General features: G+C 34.4%; 1 protein-coding gene, 1 long non-coding RNA gene and 1 pseudogene across 2 annotated transcripts; 2 read left to right on the forward strand and 1 right to left on the reverse strand.

Moving 5' to 3' along the window:
- Positions 1-9,442: 9,442 nt before the first annotated feature.
- On the forward strand, positions 9,443-12,626 carry LOC18586279 (protein ACCELERATED CELL DEATH 6-like). Its single transcript, XM_018129696.2, has 4 exons — positions 9,443-10,251; positions 10,808-11,047; positions 11,291-11,574; positions 11,928-12,626. Exons 1-4 carry the CDS (start codon positions 9,555-9,557, stop codon positions 12,498-12,500), a joined length of 1,794 nt encoding a protein of 597 aa, XP_017985185.2. The 5' UTR covers positions 9,443-9,554; the 3' UTR covers positions 12,501-12,626.
- Positions 12,627-14,460: 1,834 nt separating this feature from the next.
- LOC108663574 (uncharacterized) lies at positions 14,461-16,218 on the forward strand (annotated as a pseudogene).
- Positions 16,219-16,633: 415 nt separating this feature from the next.
- On the reverse strand, positions 16,634-17,361 carry LOC108663719 (uncharacterized). The gene is made up of 2 exons (XR_001929730.2): positions 16,969-17,361; positions 16,634-16,859 (listed from the first exon to the last, which is right to left on the reverse strand). It is a non-coding gene; the product is annotated as an uncharacterized LOC108663719 (long non-coding RNA).
- Positions 17,362-17,973: the final 612 nt, after the last annotated feature.

Raw genomic sequence — 17,973 nt, forward strand, 5'->3', positions numbered from 1 at the left:
AGTAAGAGATGTAGTGGGTTTTGGGTACATAAACATGGGTCTTCTTTCACTTGATAGGCATGTTTTTTGGGTTAAAAATATAAGTTCGTGACAAGTGGTACCAAAACAGACCTAGATCTTTACTGATGTAGGACCCCATAAGAGATATTTGGTCAAGATAGATCCGGATCAGTGTAAGAATCCCTCTCTTCAATAGATTTCTCTCTTCTATGAGTAAAGAGCTTTCAATAATTGAGTGGGTAAAATGTCATGGAGATCATATGTTGTCAATGTCACGGAGATCTTATGTTGTCATAAGTTACTCACCTACATCTCAACTTGAGGAAAACATCGAAGACATACATTAGCATATAAATAATCTCTTGCTAATTTTGTCCCTTTTTTTTTTCGTTCTTGGGTAAATTAATAGCAACAATCTTTAAAGGGAAAAGAGTTATTCTCTTCAAAGTTGGAAATTAATCAAGGCATTTTGCTTGAAACAACCAAACACATGTGCTTCTTATGTTATAATCTATTCTGAATTCAGTGACTATTGTTTGAGAATATTCTCATTTCTTGAAGGGGAAAAGTTATTCTCTTCAAAGTTGGAAATGTTGCTTGCTAAATTACCAACATATTTATTTTTAAGATTTTCTCAATTTAGCAAAAAAATCATGCAAGTGCACATGATCAACAAGTACTATAGTTATAAGAGAGTATTGTTTCCCAAAGGAGTTGGTTCAATAATTGTTGCTAAATACTAACATTAAAACAAACCAATTTTATCCAAGTAAATCAAGATTTAAGAATTACAATAAAATTTAAACTTAACTATCTATAGTTAAACTAAGGATTGCAAGTAAAATTTAATGAATAATCAATGAATTAAAACCTAGGACTATGGTTTCAGCTAACACTACAATTGAATAATAGATTGGTTAATGACCTACTCTTTATAGAAATCCATGCTAGTCTAAGATTCACTAATTTAAATGATTCCCTGTTGAGATATCATATAATTATCTAAGTCAATTTACCCCTATATGTCTATAAAGAAATAAATCAAGCGAAGTACCTTCAGCCTAAGTCCTAGTAATAGACTATGTGTGATTAATAGGTGTATGTTTACCCTATCAATTTATCACCCACTCAACTCTTGAAATGAATGAACACACATTATCCAATTCTAGGTCTATTTAGATTATCTTTGTCAAGCATCATTTAAACACCCAATCTCGTCTTGTTGGTGATCAATCAACAAAAGAGGAAATAAATATAGAATTGAATAGACATAGATAAATTTATAAAGAGTATTTTACAACCAAACCCTCATATCCGATCTACATATTAGCATCTTCCATAATCCTCAATAGAAAAATTTAGCTCAACTATTTATAACTCAATTTAGTATTTCCAAAAAATAATTCATTTCTACAAGAAAGTGAATGAAAACAGAGAAAAATAGAACTAGTGAGAGAAAATGAGCTGATGTAGATGATTAAAAGCCCAAAAAATCCTTGATTCCTCTCCTTTTCTTTTTGTAGAAAACCTCCTCTTTTCTTCTACTAAAACCTGCTATCATTCCCTTTTCAGCCCTAAAAGAAACCTATTTAAGCCTCTCCATGTAGCCCTCAGATCTTTCAGATCGGAGGGTGTAAAAATCTCCTAATCTTACGTGGCAGTGCTGCGGTGCCATGGATTCTGCCTGGAGTGCTTATTGCCAGACCTGGACAACACTGCAGCGCTAGGAGCTTGGAGTTGCAGCGCCGTGCTTGCTGTTTCATTCCTTGCTCCTTCAGCTTCAATGCTTTCCCCTACTGCAGTTCAGTCACTTCCCGTGTGATTTTGGTCATGATCTAATCAAAACTAGTCAAAGTGATCGACATAAAAGTTGTAGGTCTTTTGCTTAGCTTTTCGATGATCCAAAAATCACAACGATCCGGCACCTGTAACTCGAGTTACGCTTAGAAAACCACAGCTTGTTCATCACACATATGCAACAATCCACCATTTGCACAATTCACTGCTACTTCAGCCCCTTTCATTCATGGACCTTCAAAACAACGGACTAAATCAATAGCAACTATAATTAAACATTTTAACACATAAATGAACTAAACCAACTAAAATTTAATTTACTCGACAAGCTTTTATTTAATTAAAGAAAAAACAACTAAAACAAACTACACCTAAAATTTGAGAACTTAACTCTTTAAGCTCCTCAAATATGACAAGATAACTCTATGTAATAGAGTTATCAGGAAATCAGGGAATTTTGCTTGAAACAACCAAACATGTTTGTTCCATATGTTATAATCTGTTCTAAATTTACTAGCTGTTGTTTAAGAATATTCTCATTTCTAGCTAACTAGGTTGTCCAAATTAAATAATTGTAGGAAACAAAGTCCGACAAAACTCCAATTGTTTTCATCCTACCGACGGCTAAAAATAACCAATATGTCAAATACATTCAGCTGCTGCGACTTAGGCATCACCAATTATATTAATATTAAGAATATTTTTTGGTAAATAATTCTCTCTCGTTTCATAAATTTCACATTATTCTTAAGATGAGAACTTAACAACCTCTAAAACGAAAATTTAAAACTCTAACGGTTAAATATCCCTAGTTGTCGTAACGTGCGGGTCCGAGAACCCGACCGCTAGACGTGAATGTGAAAACTCACTAAAAAATTTAACTAGGAGTCGCCACCAATCTTTTTTTTTATATTTTACTAGGTGTGATTGGCCACCTATTTGACTCGATTCTAATCGATGAAAACTTAAATTAATTTTAAGCCCGCCGAAAAGAACCTTAAACCGGTCTACAATTTTTTGGATCTAGGTTCGGGAGTACGGTTGCGCCCGGGGAAGGATTAGCACCCCTCGGACGCCCATTCCATGAACGGTACCATTTTTAGATTATCCTATTGGGCTTTAATTTTTAATTTCACTAGATTTCCTTAATTATTATTTTTTTATTTTATCTCCTATTTAACCTAAAATGGAATGCAAATGGGTGGTGAGATGAAATGCATGACGTGAGATAAAAATGCCGGACAAATAACCTTTTATCGAGGATATTTTCTGAATCCGCCCATCATACTGGTGGGACTCGGGATTTTCTCTCACCTAAGGAATTATCCGAGAAACTCGCCTTCGCAAATTCGACGAATAATTCCCGTCATCGGGGTCATCGTACGTTTTCTTTTTAAAATAATATTTTTGTGCATAATGAACCTAATTCGGGCAAAAGCCTTTTATTAAAGATGGTTCTCGAGCCCTCCCATCATACTGGTGGGACCCGAGGACATCTTTTCACCTAAGGAACTTTTCGAGAAATACCCGCCTTCGCAGGATCCCCGAAAGATCCCATCATCGGGGCTTAAACTCGAAAACAGAAATATTTATATGCAATGATATGTATGATGCAATACATATATGCTATGCTAATGCAATTATCTATATTTTTTGTTATTATTAATTATTTTTATTTTATTATATATTTTATTATCATATTTTCTATTTTTATTTCTTATTATTATTATTTTTTTATCTTTATCTTTACATTTTTTATAGTTTATGCCACTTAATGCTCAATATTTAATTTTAAATTAGTTATTTTTATTATTATTTATTTATTTATTTATTTATTTATTTAATGTCATGTATATTATATTTCCGTAAATTAATTATTTATCATATGTTTGAATTGTTATTACTTTATCATTATTTATTACTTATTATTTATTTTTATCAAGTAATTTTATCAAGTAATTTTTTGTATAATCAAGCTCTTTATTTACTAAGGATTTCGGAATCTTGAAATCGAGACCCTCCCATCATACTGGTGGGGCCTTGATTCGGATTCCGAGCCTAGGGAACATAAACTCGGGATTGCGACTTCTCGCATCTCGATCGATTATCCCATCATCGGCAAATCATTTTATTAATTATATATACATATTTTTAAAAGAGTTAACTTTACAATATTGATTCTCATACCTATTTTATTATTTTTAATGCTTAATCTAATAATAATTTTTTAATTTCTTAATTTAATATTTTAGCCTATCGTTTGTTTTATTCATTTATATTATTATTTTATTATTGTTGTTTTTGTTATTTACCTATTTTTTTATGTTTTCTATTTTAATGATTTTGATTTTTTATTTATTATTACTTTTTTATATTTTTAATCTATATTACCGTGTTATTATACTATGTTCTCATTATTTTACTAACAAAATGCTACATTAAGCAAATCATCATAACTATCATAAACAAAAGCCCAAAAACTTACCCAAGATTCAAGCCCGACTTAGCCCAGTACGCATCAGTCCGGCAGAAAGCCCATGAGCATGCCCCAAGTATTCAGCCTTCTTGAGCCAAAACGCGGTCGTTTTGAATGTCCTTGAACTGCCCAAACGTATTCCCCAAAACGACACCGTTTAGCTTTAAGCACTAATTATAAAACCCCCCTATTTTTTCTTTTCTTCCCATTTCTCCCTTTCATTTTCTCTCTCTACCTATAAACTCTCTGACTTCTCTCTACACTCTTCTTTCCGACGACAGATCTGGTGGCGTCGATGGTCGGGGCCCCTTCTCGCGCCGGCGAACTCTTCCTTGCGGCGTGGGTCAAGTCGGCTCTCCCCAACCGGCGACAGATCTGGTGGCGCGACGGGTTCTCTTACGGTCGGCCTCCCCAACCGGTAGCGTCGCTCCTCGCCTGGGTCAGCTCTTCCTTCCGGCGACAGATCTGGCGGCATCGATGGTCGGGCTCCTTCTCGTGTCGGCGAACTCTTCCTTGAACACACTTTCTCCTTTTCGGTTCTTTTTTGGATATCTCTCTTCGATTTCTTTTTGTGGAATTTTTGTGTGGCTGCTGGGATTTTTGTTGCAGGTTCCTCTCCCCCCACCCCCCCCCCCCCCCCGAAATGCTACAGTGCCCCCTCTCCTTTATACCCGATTCTCGGGTTCTGGAGGGGGGGCGCCCCATTGCCTTGTCCCTGGGCACCCAGGGGCAAGTTCCACTATCCTGCCAGACTCGAATTCTTTGCGTCTGGCAGGTGAGAGAGGTGCCTGGCAGGGTGCGGACGCACCCTGCCAGTCGTACCTCTCTCCCCCTTTTTTTCATCATTTTTTGTTTATTATATTTTTAATTTAGTGTCTACACTAGTGAGCTAAGACTTTGCTAACAAATATAATTACATTAAAAACACTATAAGGCACTTAAAGAAACTATTTATACAAATATTGTTACATTAAATACATTAATTGACCATTAATGTGACAATTTTAATGTATTAAATGAAGATGTGCCTCGTTTAGCTCATTCATTAATTACTAAAGCAATGCTATTATGTTATTATTTATTTTTGTACAAAAATTGTAACATTAGTTAATACTTCTTAATCTAATCAAACTAATTCCAATATTTTCCATTATACCTGAGCTAAAAAAGGCCAAAATGTCAAAAAAAAAGTTTCATTAATTGTAGGAAACAATTATATTAATATTAAGAATATTTTTGGATAAACAATTCTTTCTTGTACCATAAATTTCACACCGTTCTCAAAATGTAAACTTAAAATTCTTCAAAAATAAAAATTTTAAACTCTAACAGTTAAATATTCCTGTTGAGCTAAGACTTTGCTAACAAATATAATTACATTAAATACAATATAAGGCACTTAAGAAACTATTTATACAAATATTATTACATTAGTTGAAAATTAATGTGATGGTTTTAATGTACTAAATGAAGATGTGCCTCGTTTAGATCATTCATTAAGTAGTAAAGCATTGCTTAGGAAAACTCTTAATGCTATTATATTATTATTTAGAGGAAATTGTGAGAGATAATCTTTTTCATAAGCTCAATTCAAAACTATCATTCATTATAATTTTAACTATTTTTAGTCAATTTTTTATATAACTAGACAATAATGCCCTTTAAATAATTTCAAACAAATTAAAACGGTTTTAATTTTCTTTATCCTACCATTCAGACAAAAATTTCAAGATTAAATCATAATTTCTCTCTTACCAAATACTATCTATCTCGCCATCCAGCTCTTTTTCACCTTCCCGAAGAGTAGAGATGACATCAAACTCTTTCTTATTTCATTTTATTTTTTTGGCTCGTGGGTATTGGGGTTCTCAAGGGTGATGAACAGCAATTTTTTAGAATTGTTCAGGAAATATTTTGTAAATAAAGTATATTTTATTTTCGCATAAGGGGAGTGAACAAGGCCCTCCCGATAGGGATATATTTTGTCTTGCTATGGAGGGTTATAAAATTTTGTAACTTCTATTTTATAAAATGCACAATTTCTTGGCTTAGCAAAAACAAAAAAGTATGTGTTTTAGATTCTTGGGTTTATTGGTTTATTCATAGAACCCTAAATATGAGGAGTTAAAATTGAGTAAACATATATGTACATTAAAACACTGCATGTCTTTGACAACTTAAACCTAACTGTGAGCAAGCAAATCAATTGGTTATTAGATATTGCATTACTGATTTTTAGGCATTGTGTCACTGGTTTTTAAGTATTGCGAGATTGGTTTTTAGGCATTACGTGACTTAATCATTGCGTGACTAATTTTTAGGCATTGCGTGACTAGCTTTTAGGCATTACGTGACTGGTTTTAAGCATTGCGTGACTAATTTTTAGACATCATGTAACTGATTTTTAAGCAATGCCTTACTAACTAGTCACGCAATGCCTTACTAACCAGTCACGTAATGTCTATCAACTAATCATGCAATGCCATATCAACCAGTCATATAATGTCTAAAAACCGATTACATAATACTTAAAAACTATCAAAACTACTAAATTTTATTTAACAAAAAAAAAAACTTCAAACGATACACCATATTTCATTTAACAAAATAATTAACAAATATGTCTACTTGACAAAGAATGTTCAAAATGCTTAAAAGTTTTTTCTTCATATATCAAAAATCACTTCAAAATGCTCAAAACGCCCAAAGTTTTTCTTCATGTATTAAAAACTACTCCAAAATGCTCAAAATACTTAAACGTTTTTCTTTCTGGTAAAGAATACTCTAGAGATGAATGACCTGGCGAGAAAAGCTCAAAAGATATGAGTCGATTTAAGACACGGACCTAAACATATGGGTCGGTTTCATTAAAGGTAATTTGGTTCAAAATTAATTTCTCTTAGCTAAAATTAGTTAAAATTATAAAAAGAGCTATTTTCAAAACCACCTTATGTATGAGGGGTATTTTTGAACAGAACCCCTATTATTTATTTTGAATACCAATAAAAAATTGCTTTTACAAGCATTACTCCTTGTGCACACAAATTTCATGCCAAAAAATTAGATTAACAATTTTTATTTATCAAATCAGGAGTCATAGTTTTGAAAATTCTTTAAAATAAAAGAATAACTTTTTGTTTTAAAAATAAATAAATAAATTTTAATTAATCTAATTTTGTGATTTTGAAATAAATTCTTTAATAATTATTATATAACTAATTTAAACGATCTCATCATGATGATACATGATTTTGTTGTTAAAATTAACGTGACAATACATGATTGGTTTTTGAACAATTTCGCTGTAGACCATTTATTGGCATTGCGAAGACTGCCAACTACCAATTATTTCTTAAATGGTGATGGTAGACTTCATAAATGCTGGCCCAAAGAAAAGAGTATTCAGTCCCTAAATGCAACCAAAAGTTAGGTTTGATATAATGATTGTCTCACCCCCCAAACCCACTCTTTAAATTAATTAAATTATAATCATATTTTATATTAAATACAATAATTGTTATGAACTTATGTTAAGATAAAATACTATTTAATTTGATAATTTTTTAAATTATTTTTAAAATACTCATAATTGTTTTTTTAAAGTTTCATTATTTTTTAAATGATCAGAGCACTGAAGTCAAATCAAATTAACATAATAAAAAATTCAAGACTCGATCTTAAAATTTAAATCTTATGCTTAAATTCAACTCCAAAAATTCAATTTCAAATTTTGAACTTCGATGTCAACTCAAATAATAAATAGTTCTTAAATAATCTTTTTGTTATGTGTGACAAAGTTTGGACCTTTGGTTTTTATGATGTAGATGTTGGGGAGTTACTTTGGTCATGCCTCGAAGGATAAAAGAACTGGTGGTGATATCGAATTCTTCATGCCTCAATAATGGAGATAAAAGAATTTGGGCGTTAAGCCCTTTCTCCATCTCCTGGACCATGTGGCTTTTTCGAAATGATGTTGTATTTCAAAATGCAAGCTGGGACAACAAGCAGGTATGGAACCTTATTCACTTGCAAACGGCAACATGGGCAAATGCTAATTGGCCCTCTCAGCATGGATCGATTTTGGATATGTACATACACCCAAGTTGTCCTACTACCCAGACAAATGGACCCAAGACGAGAGTTGCCATTTTAAAATTCAATGTTGACGGGGCGGCCAATGACAGTACAAGGGATGCAGATATTGGAGGCATTCTAAGGAGTGAAAATGGAGTGGTGCAGGCCAGATTCTCAAAAAAATATTGGCATTGGGGACTCAAGTCTTGCAGAACTTCTTGCAATTCGCGAAGCTTTCATTACCTTTGCCTTCTCAGCCTGGGTTGGAAATTTCTCACTTGTCATTGAGATTGATTTTCTAAATGTCGTGAAGTAGATCAAAAGTCCAAATAACGCTCGTGAAGACTCAGAAAATGAATTTTACACATTGAGAGTTTGAAGAAGATGATTGGTGATTGGGAAATCTGTCATAGGCTAAGGTAAGGAAATAGAGTGACTGACAATTTGGCTAAAGGGACAATTCGAAGGGCCCCAGATCTACTGGAGACCAGTGATGATATCGAACATGGGTTGGCAATTGATACAGCGTAAGCTCTTCTAAATTTATTCCCTAGGTTGCATTTTCGGTTCTTGTTTTTTATGTTTGTGGAACTTCATCTACCATTGCTTATCTAGGTTGTAGTCCTTTTTGCGGTCCCAAAATGTTTATTGTGGTGGGGCTTTTGTTACTGGACGTTCTTCATTGCTTGCTATGGGATTGCTCCAGATTGGGTTTGATCTCTTAGGCAACCAGTGGCTTGCCTCCTGATTCTTCCTTTTCCTGCAGCCTATTGGATTTTTGTAAGCAGTAAGGAGCCACCTCACTAACTTATGTGGTAGTCTTTTGTAAATTTTTTGTGAAATGGATTTTATTCTGCCTTTTAAAAAAATAATAATAAATAATTCTTATTTTGAATTATTTTATATAGTAGTAAATATAACATTTTTTTTCTTTAATATAATTAAATTATTCAATGGGCACTAAATATTTCCACCCAATGTTTTCCATTATAAATGAGTATGATGTTGACTTTAAATAAACTTTAAAATTAAGAATTAGAACATTTGATTCGATAGTAAAAGTATGTATTTTCTACTCAAAAAGCAGGATCTAAATCTTTTCTTTTTGAGATAAAACAATTTAACTACTTCCCATATATCATGTGGTTTGGACACTCTGTATTATCCTTCTTTTTCCCAAGAATCTAGGACCAGGATCAAAACAGACATGGAAGGTCTTGCTAACCAACAAGACAACATGGAAATCATGGATTCTTCTCTATATTACAAGGCAGCAAGAGGGGAGATTGATGCTTTCAAGCAACATCCAAAGCCACTCAACCAATTGGTGACACCAATTGATAAGAACACAATCCTCCACATCCACATAACATCAAGATGCAGATTTTCCTCGTATCCATCTTACTATTACCTTCATGTTAAAAGGGAAGTTCTTAGCTTCGATCCCTCGGAAACAAGCTCAGTCAACTTCGTGAAAGATGTTCTTCGAATCTGCCCGGATCTTTTAAATCAGCCCAATGCCAAAGATGAAACCCTTTTGCACATGGCAGCTAAGCATGGGCATGAAGATATAGTGAAAATTATTGCTGAAGAAAATGAAAGAATTCTCCAGGAAGATCAAGAAGCTGCCAGGCTGATGCTGAGGATGGTGAACAAAGTGAAAGACACTGCCTTGCATGAAGCTGTCCGGTATGGTCATCTTGACGTGGTGAAGGAATTGGTAAAAAGGGATGGTGAATTTTCATATGGGGCCAATGATTGTTGTGAGACTCCACTTTACTTGGCTGCTGAAAAAGGATTTTCCATGGCTGTGGACCAGATGTTGGAAGCATGCAAATCACCAGCTTTTCAAGGCCCTGGTGAGAGAACAGCCCTCCATGCAGCAGTTCTTTGCAAAGATGAAGGTAAAGTACTTGTTTGGCAGCAAGGGTAGATCAGATGCAGCCCAACTACCTATCAAATACCCTGCACATTTAGCATATTTTATTTCCTTTCAACTCTGTTGAGCAGGACCAGCAACTTAAAAGGCAAAACAGGTTGAATTTTCTGGATCTATTTACACCTTTTGTTTTGAAGTAAGTCAATTGCCATTCTCATCATCAAAGTTCATATGTCCAAGCAAAATCCTCTGTATCGATGAAGATCTTACCTTTAAACTAAAGATTATTATCCTAAACATAATACTTAAAAAGAAATCGAAAAAATTAATAAATTTTTTAAACTAAAATAACATTATTTCTTGATTTACGACAATCACATCAATATACTTTTTTATGAAATTTCATGTAGAAGTTAAAAATTACAAATAAATAATCTTTAAAATATATAAACTTTTGACAGCATATTTTACATTCCCCTTTGTAATTTTTTGTAGTTAATTTTAGGGAAAACAATAAATCATATTTGTCCATAATTAATTCAGTAGTGATTTTTTATTGGTTTTGCTTATTTTTCTTGTAGAAATGACAAGGAAAATAGTAGGCAAAATGAGATTTCTGGCCACAAAAGCTGATAAACAAGGATGGGTTCCACTTCATTATGCAGCACAATCTGGTTGTCTTGCCATTGTGAAAATATTGTTAGAAGCTGATACATCTGCAGCCTACATTGCCAACAAAACTGAGGAGAAGACCCCCCTTCATCTTGCAGCTCAAAATGGCCAAACATACACCATGGAGGAACTTATATCTCGTTGCCCAGGTTAATTTTCTTCTTTAATTTGTCCCAATGTTTTAGTTCCGGGTACAGTCTAACTAGACACAGATCAGTACATAATTTCTCTTAAAGTTATCTCTCATTGTGTAGCTCAAGGTCATGTATATACGTAGTCGGACCCAATTTCCTACAATTTTTGTTTCTTTTCTTTTTTTCAAAGCATTTGAATCTCAACAATTCATTCTTATGAGATGATACTCAATCATTTATTTTCAAACATTTCTTCAGGTTGTTGGGAGCAGGTTGATGCCAAAGGAAGGAATGTTCTTCACTATGCAGTTGCGAGTGACAACAAATTTGCAGTCTACACAATCTTAGATGATACATCCTTGAGCAATCTTATAAATGAGAAGGATAGAGATGGGAACACACCTCTCCACCAGCATGTCACTTCCTACAACTACTTGAAATATTTCATTGGTCACCCCAAAGTTGATAGGCATGCATTTAACAACAGAAATCTTAATCCTCTTGATGTTATTTTATCCCAAGATGGCCTTTGGGGAAATCAGGTAAGGCATATTTACCTGGTTAATGTTCTAATTAATTACGATTAGCTCATGCTAACTAATTTTAACTAATTATTCGATTTTTGGTATTAAAATTCGTGTGTCAATTTTAAATAAGAAAAAACCTGACTCAACTCAATTCAATTCATTTATACTCGTATGATCATATTCAATAGTAGATGTCGGATGAATTTGATTATATAGTATTATGCATTTCTTGGATTAAAGTTTTAAATACAAGTACTCTTATGGTTTAATTCCTAGATTTTACATGAATTAAGTATTATATTAAGTGGTCTTTTGGTCTCATTATATCTCACACTCTTTTTGAAAATCAAAACAATACAATGTCACAGAAAAAATCCAAAAAAGCATTGGAAACTATGGGGACTAAATCTGGTCAGCGGATCGTGGACAGAGAAGAGAGCAGGGGAGAAAACAGCAGCCAAGCTGAAAACGAGATGATAGCTGTTATCAAAGAAGCAAGAGAGGCTCATTTGGTGGTAGCCACTCTCATTGCAACAGTCACCTTTGCAGCTGGTTTCACCTTGCCTGGTGGCTATAAAAGTGATGAAAATGACCCTGAACAAGGCCATGCAATCCTAACAAAAGATTTAGCATTCAAAGTCTTTGTTATTTCAGATACCATTGCGTTAATGCTTTCTAGCTCTGCTGTGTTCTTCCACATGTTTATGGCACACGAAACCGACAAGACGGTGCTTATTTCACTGTTTAAACTTGCCTTGAATCTAACCATCAATGCCATGGCTGCAATGGTGGTTGCATTCATAACAGGCACATATGCTGTGTTGTCTCATTGCTTAGGGCTTGCCATTGCAGCCACTGCCCTATGTTGTCCTTTCTTTTTTATTTATATATATTACCTTACGGGTAGACTTTTATATAAGTTAGATTTGGCATCCATGTAATTAGAACACCAAATTAATTTAGTTATTATTGCGTTGCGTATCTGTTCGTGTCGTTGAAGTAGTCACTGTTGGTAGCAGAAAAACAGAGTATTTATAATGAAGTCTTCCTCTTTGCACTTCTCTTTATTTATGGTGGCTCTCAATGGGTAAATAATCGTACCATAGAAGGGAAGAGGAAACTTAGCCCCATATATATATATAATAAACCCTAACATAAGCCTCACATTAAAGGTTTATTAAGCCTATCATTAACTAATCACTTTAATATTAATTGACTTCTAACGCTTTGTCTCACACTAAGGTTATATTATCAGTTTGCTTTATTAAACTGAAATTACCAATTAATAGTAAGCCACATAAGAAAAAAATTTAACATTATAGACCCTTAACTCTATACTCAATTGGCAATGACCGTTGATGAATTAGAGATGATGAGAAGGTGTATGAAATTCTATATGAATAATTTTCTTATTTATGTACCAAGATTTAAAGAGAAAAAACTCAAAGTCTATTGAACTCTCATGGTTTTGTAAGTATATCTAAATTTTTTAATGACGTTTTCACTCAGCCAAAGAAGCTCAGGATGGGCCTGCTATGCATCAGAGGAACAAAGTACAAAACAAAGGCATCCAAGCCAAAAGGAAGGCAGAGAATATCATCTAGGTAAGATTCTCATATCTATCCCCTAGCACTAAGAAATCTCTATTAACACTTTAATCTGCTACAAGTTTATTAAAAATGATAGTTCTTGGATGAATAGTAACAGAAATGTTTTCTAGATTTCCTCCCCTTTCATATGTTAAAAAAAACGTAACTAGTCCAAGCAATTCTTGGCAGAATGGCAGAAAATGAAAGTTTTCCCTTCCAGGTGATCAATTGTACCATCTGAAAAGTGCTTAGGATATCCAAACCAGATAGCCAAGAAATAAAGGAAATCCTGAGTAATATTATGGTGTACTTTTGGAACTTATCCCTGATCAATCCCTCCCAAGTATGCCTTATTCTAAAATTTCTGGATTCTGAAGGTAGCCATAATTTATTGTATCTGGGATGTTTGAATGTGAAAAGATGACTCCTTGAATAGAGCAGACTTAATCTTTCCCACCAGTTCCAACCAGTTTTTAATTTAAAGCAGCAAAACCTTAGCAAATTCTAGAACTGCAGAAGCCCACACGGTTTCTCTAATTTTATAATAACAACAAGGAGCCAGAAGGGTGCTAATTATCAGCCCACAGGCAGTAATAATTTTCAAGCCTTGACATTTTCTTTATTTCTTTGTAATTAGCATATCTAATTTCATTAGTAATTATCTTGTTAGTGCTACATTTCTTTTAAACATTGATATATACTAAGATATGTAATGAAGTGTCTTTATCTATTTAGGAATGAAATCCAATTTGCTCTAAATAGTAACAATCTTATTATTTCAGATTCACCTTTAATATCTAAGTCAAACAATTACAAATTTAATTACGAAATCAAAACCTAACAAGGATGGAAATCAAGCAAAATATAGTAACTATCATGCTTTAAAGGCAACATATCCAACCTGGGATCCTTGGTTTTAAAAATCACAAACCATTTTCTTTAATTGGAAGCAATCCTAACCATATTTGTTGATCTTTCCATTAACATTGAGGTGGTGATGAACATGATAATTACTTGATTAACTTCCCTGGTCAGTTTTGTCTTTCCCTCTCTCCTCTCAAGCGCATATATATATATATATATTCTCACTCTCAGAGAGCAATCTTTTTCTCTCAAAGTGATGCAAGTTCTGGGGTAGTTTTCGGCTGTTGGTGAAACGTCTAAACATGGCTTCCATCCTCTTTTACAGGGTCATGGAGAAACTGGATTCGGAGATTGGAGGGCTATAGAAGCAAGTTGGTCTAAAGGCAAAGCAGGGTTGCCATCCCCTTTTCAAGGTTCTAAAGATTAGTATTATATAATATTAAAGGAAATGAACATTTTCCAGGTTCTTCATATATCCCTGGGGGTACCTAAACTGATTGCCATTGCCATGTCCTAATTAGTAGAATCAATAAACAGTTAATTGTATTGGGATTCTACTCATTGGGACATAGGAATTGCAATCTTTTTTAGGTATCACCAGGATTTGAAGAACCTGGAAGGTATTCATTTCCTCTCATAGTATGTCATACTAATCTTTAAAATACATAGAAAAGCTTACTTCAACGAAAGGTCATAGAATTATTACTTGACAACGAAAGGCTTTCTTCAGGCTTGTTGGATGTAAATGCTGTCAATCGAAGCAATCTCTCTGCCCTTGATATGCTGTTGTTGTTCCCAAGTGAAGCTGGCGATAGAGAAATCATGGACATCCTTAGCGGTGCTGGAGCTTTAAGGGCAAGGGATGTAAACCTCTCTCCAATGGCCTCCTTGGACTCTCGAACCCTCTCAGAGACTAATCACTTACAACCAAAAGAGTTGGAGTACTTCAAGTTTAAGAAGGGCCGAGATTCACCAAGTGAAGCTCGCGGCACGCTCTTAATTATAGCTGCTTTGGTGGCATCTGCAACCTTCCAAGTTGCATTCAATCCTCCAGGTGGGGCGTGCAAGATAATTATTTCCCAAACCAAAATGATAGTCATAGCGCCACCATCAGCAACAAACATCTTGCAGGTTGGTCTATTTTGGGCACCTCTAGTGGAGTTTCATTTTCTTTCTTTGCGGTTGTCAACTCAATAGGGTTGTCGGTCTCTCTTTACATGATCAAAGTCCTCACCAGCAAATTCCCTTTGGAGTTCGAGCTTGGATTGTGTATGTTGGCCATGTTTTTCTCATACAACACTGCAATGATAATTACTTCTCCAGAGGACGTGAGGGTGGTGGTCATTATTAGTACAGTAATCTTAACTTCAATTACACCACTTTTGAGCAAGTGGACACAAAGATTGATAGGGTGGATCATATAATTTACAGTGGAGAAAATCCATAGGATCATTTGAACTTTGAAGTATGGATTGCCAGTAATTTCATGAAGGCTGTAAAGTCTTGGATACTTTCCTTTGCTTCTCACTAGCCAAAGAACAGTGATCAGAAAAAGTGCAAGTAGAAGTTGTACTATTGCCACATAGCTTTATCTGATTGATCCTATAAGCCTTGCAAAAAAATTTAATTTCTCCTGAATCTTGCAAGGAAAAGCTATTATTATTATTATTATTATCAAATATATTGGCAGGTCTAGACTCTAGAAACTGTTTTACAAAAAGAAAAAATACATAGAAAAGCAAAGGTAGTGCCATGGAGTGGCAGGTTGTCCATATACCAAGGTCGGCTAATGATCGGGCAGACCAGTTAGCTAAAGCGGGGGTCAATAGAGGGGAGAATCTGCTGCAGTTCTATGGCTAAGGTTATGTGTGCTGTCATGCCAGAGGGGTCTGTGGCTAGGTGCTGTGCTACAATGGAATGCTGAGGAAAGGTATGGTATGAGAGACGTTGCAAGAATTTCACAGGGTACCAGTTGCTCGACCTTGTTTTAAATTTCTTACCCTCTTCTTCTTGTATATCCAGTTCCTATGTAGTAGTCATGGCGGTGTTCTTTTTTGTGTAATAGATTATTGTGTGGGGAAGTTGCGTGCCTGTGTTTCTGAGTTGTATCACCATTACTGGACATCAACGCAGCAGGTTCTCTGCCTGATTTATGTGTTTTCATTAAAATCATACGAAGATTAATTGTATGGAACCTTCAATGGAATTAGAACCTCTTGTTCAGCTTCCATCACTTTCCATGAAAGATGATCATGCTACAAATATTTCACCACAACCCAAAACCGCCTTGTCAGCAACTCCACTACTGCCAGCTACTCATGAAGAATTGCATTGCCAGTCTTTAATTATTAAACGTTACGTATCATGCGGTAAACCACGGTCTTGACATCTTATCTTAGGACAACTGGTGTTTTGGTTGTTCTTGTTTTCCATCAAGGTTTGTTCATGCACTGAGCTTCAGCTTCCATATGAAAACAAAAAGGGATTTTCTTCTCCTAATTGTTATCGAAATCTCTTGGAGGCCTCCCTTACACCACCCAAAGGGTAAATGGCCGGCCTTTCTCATCCTAAACCTTGGTTGTCGATTCTCTCCCTCGTTTAAGACAGTGGATGAACTGATCTTGAGATAAAATCTCACTTTAATAATGAACTGTATGAATACAAGAAGGATACAAAACAAGTGGGGTATATATATCTTCTACTATAACCCCAAAATTAACCAAAAATTGCTTTAATCTCTTCTATTGAACAAAGGGTAGATCCAAAATTTGAAGAGAATTAAAAAAGAAACTTCTAGGTAATGATTTGGATTCTTCTTCTATTGAACTTGCCTGCCCGCAGATTCAACTGCAACGATGAAAGTAAACTTAAGATGAAAGTAAACTCATGAATCAGGTAGGCAACGATGTACTTTTGAACCATTCGTAACTCAAGATTCAAGTCCAGTGCTGCGAACCTTTGCTATATGTCCGTGTCATATTTCCCAACTTGAAGTATTACTTTAGCGTTTTCAGGTTAACCAAGATTGACAGAAATTTGGGAGACGGAAATCAGCCATCCTAATACAATTGCTTCGAAGATAGTAAAAAATGATATTAGATTTGAGATTTGAAATTTGAGACATAAGATTTTGTGAGATAAGGTAAAGGTTTGTATATTAGTGGGCAATTTGGCGTTTAAAAAAACTAATTTTGTTTGATTGGCGTCAAAAACAAGCTAATTTTCTTGGGTTTCAAACAAGGGGAAAGTGATCAGAAGTTGTGGCTCGGGAAAGGAACGCCGACAGAGAAACCCAGGAACCATCGAGGTAGAGAGGTGGTGCGGCTGGGTTCGAGTCTTAGAGTTGAGGCAAAATTGATCTTCCTAAGGTATATTTCTTCTTCATTTTGTATTTATATTTGTATTATTACAAAAATGTATGCTTTTTTTTTAACGAATAAATTCTTATTTTCATTTTATTAAATTAAATACGAAGTAACAATTGTTGTCTCATACATGATAAATTGAATCTCATTTTTCGATATTTAAACATAAGATTTTTAGATTGAAATTTATAAATTTTAACCGTTGAAATATTTTAAATGAAAACATTTGATTTACAAATTATAATTTGTTTTTAAAAAAGAGTGATCTCCCCTGCCTTTTAATATTATATCCAAAATGATTATTGTTCCAAGTGAGAAAATCCCAATCAAGACCAGGAAATTTGACATAATATTTCTAGAATAGAAGCAAAAAGCTAGAGGCATATATATTGTATACAAATATCAAATCTAGCAACGCTTGATATTAAAGAATTTGTAGTCTTTCTTACATAGTTAAATGACAGAAATGAGAAAACCCTCAAGCGAAATGCAGTCCCTCCTGTACAGTATTAAGATTATTTAGCAACATATCCAGCATGGGATCCTTGGTTTCAAAATCACAAACCATTTTCTTTAACTGGAAACAATCCTAATCA

The sequence above is a fragment of the Theobroma cacao genome, chromosome 10, assembly GCF_053813885.1.
Source record: "Theobroma cacao isolate CCN51 chromosome 10, ASM5381388v1, whole genome shotgun sequence".
Classification (NCBI taxonomy): Eukaryota; Viridiplantae; Streptophyta; class Magnoliopsida; order Malvales; family Malvaceae; genus Theobroma; species Theobroma cacao.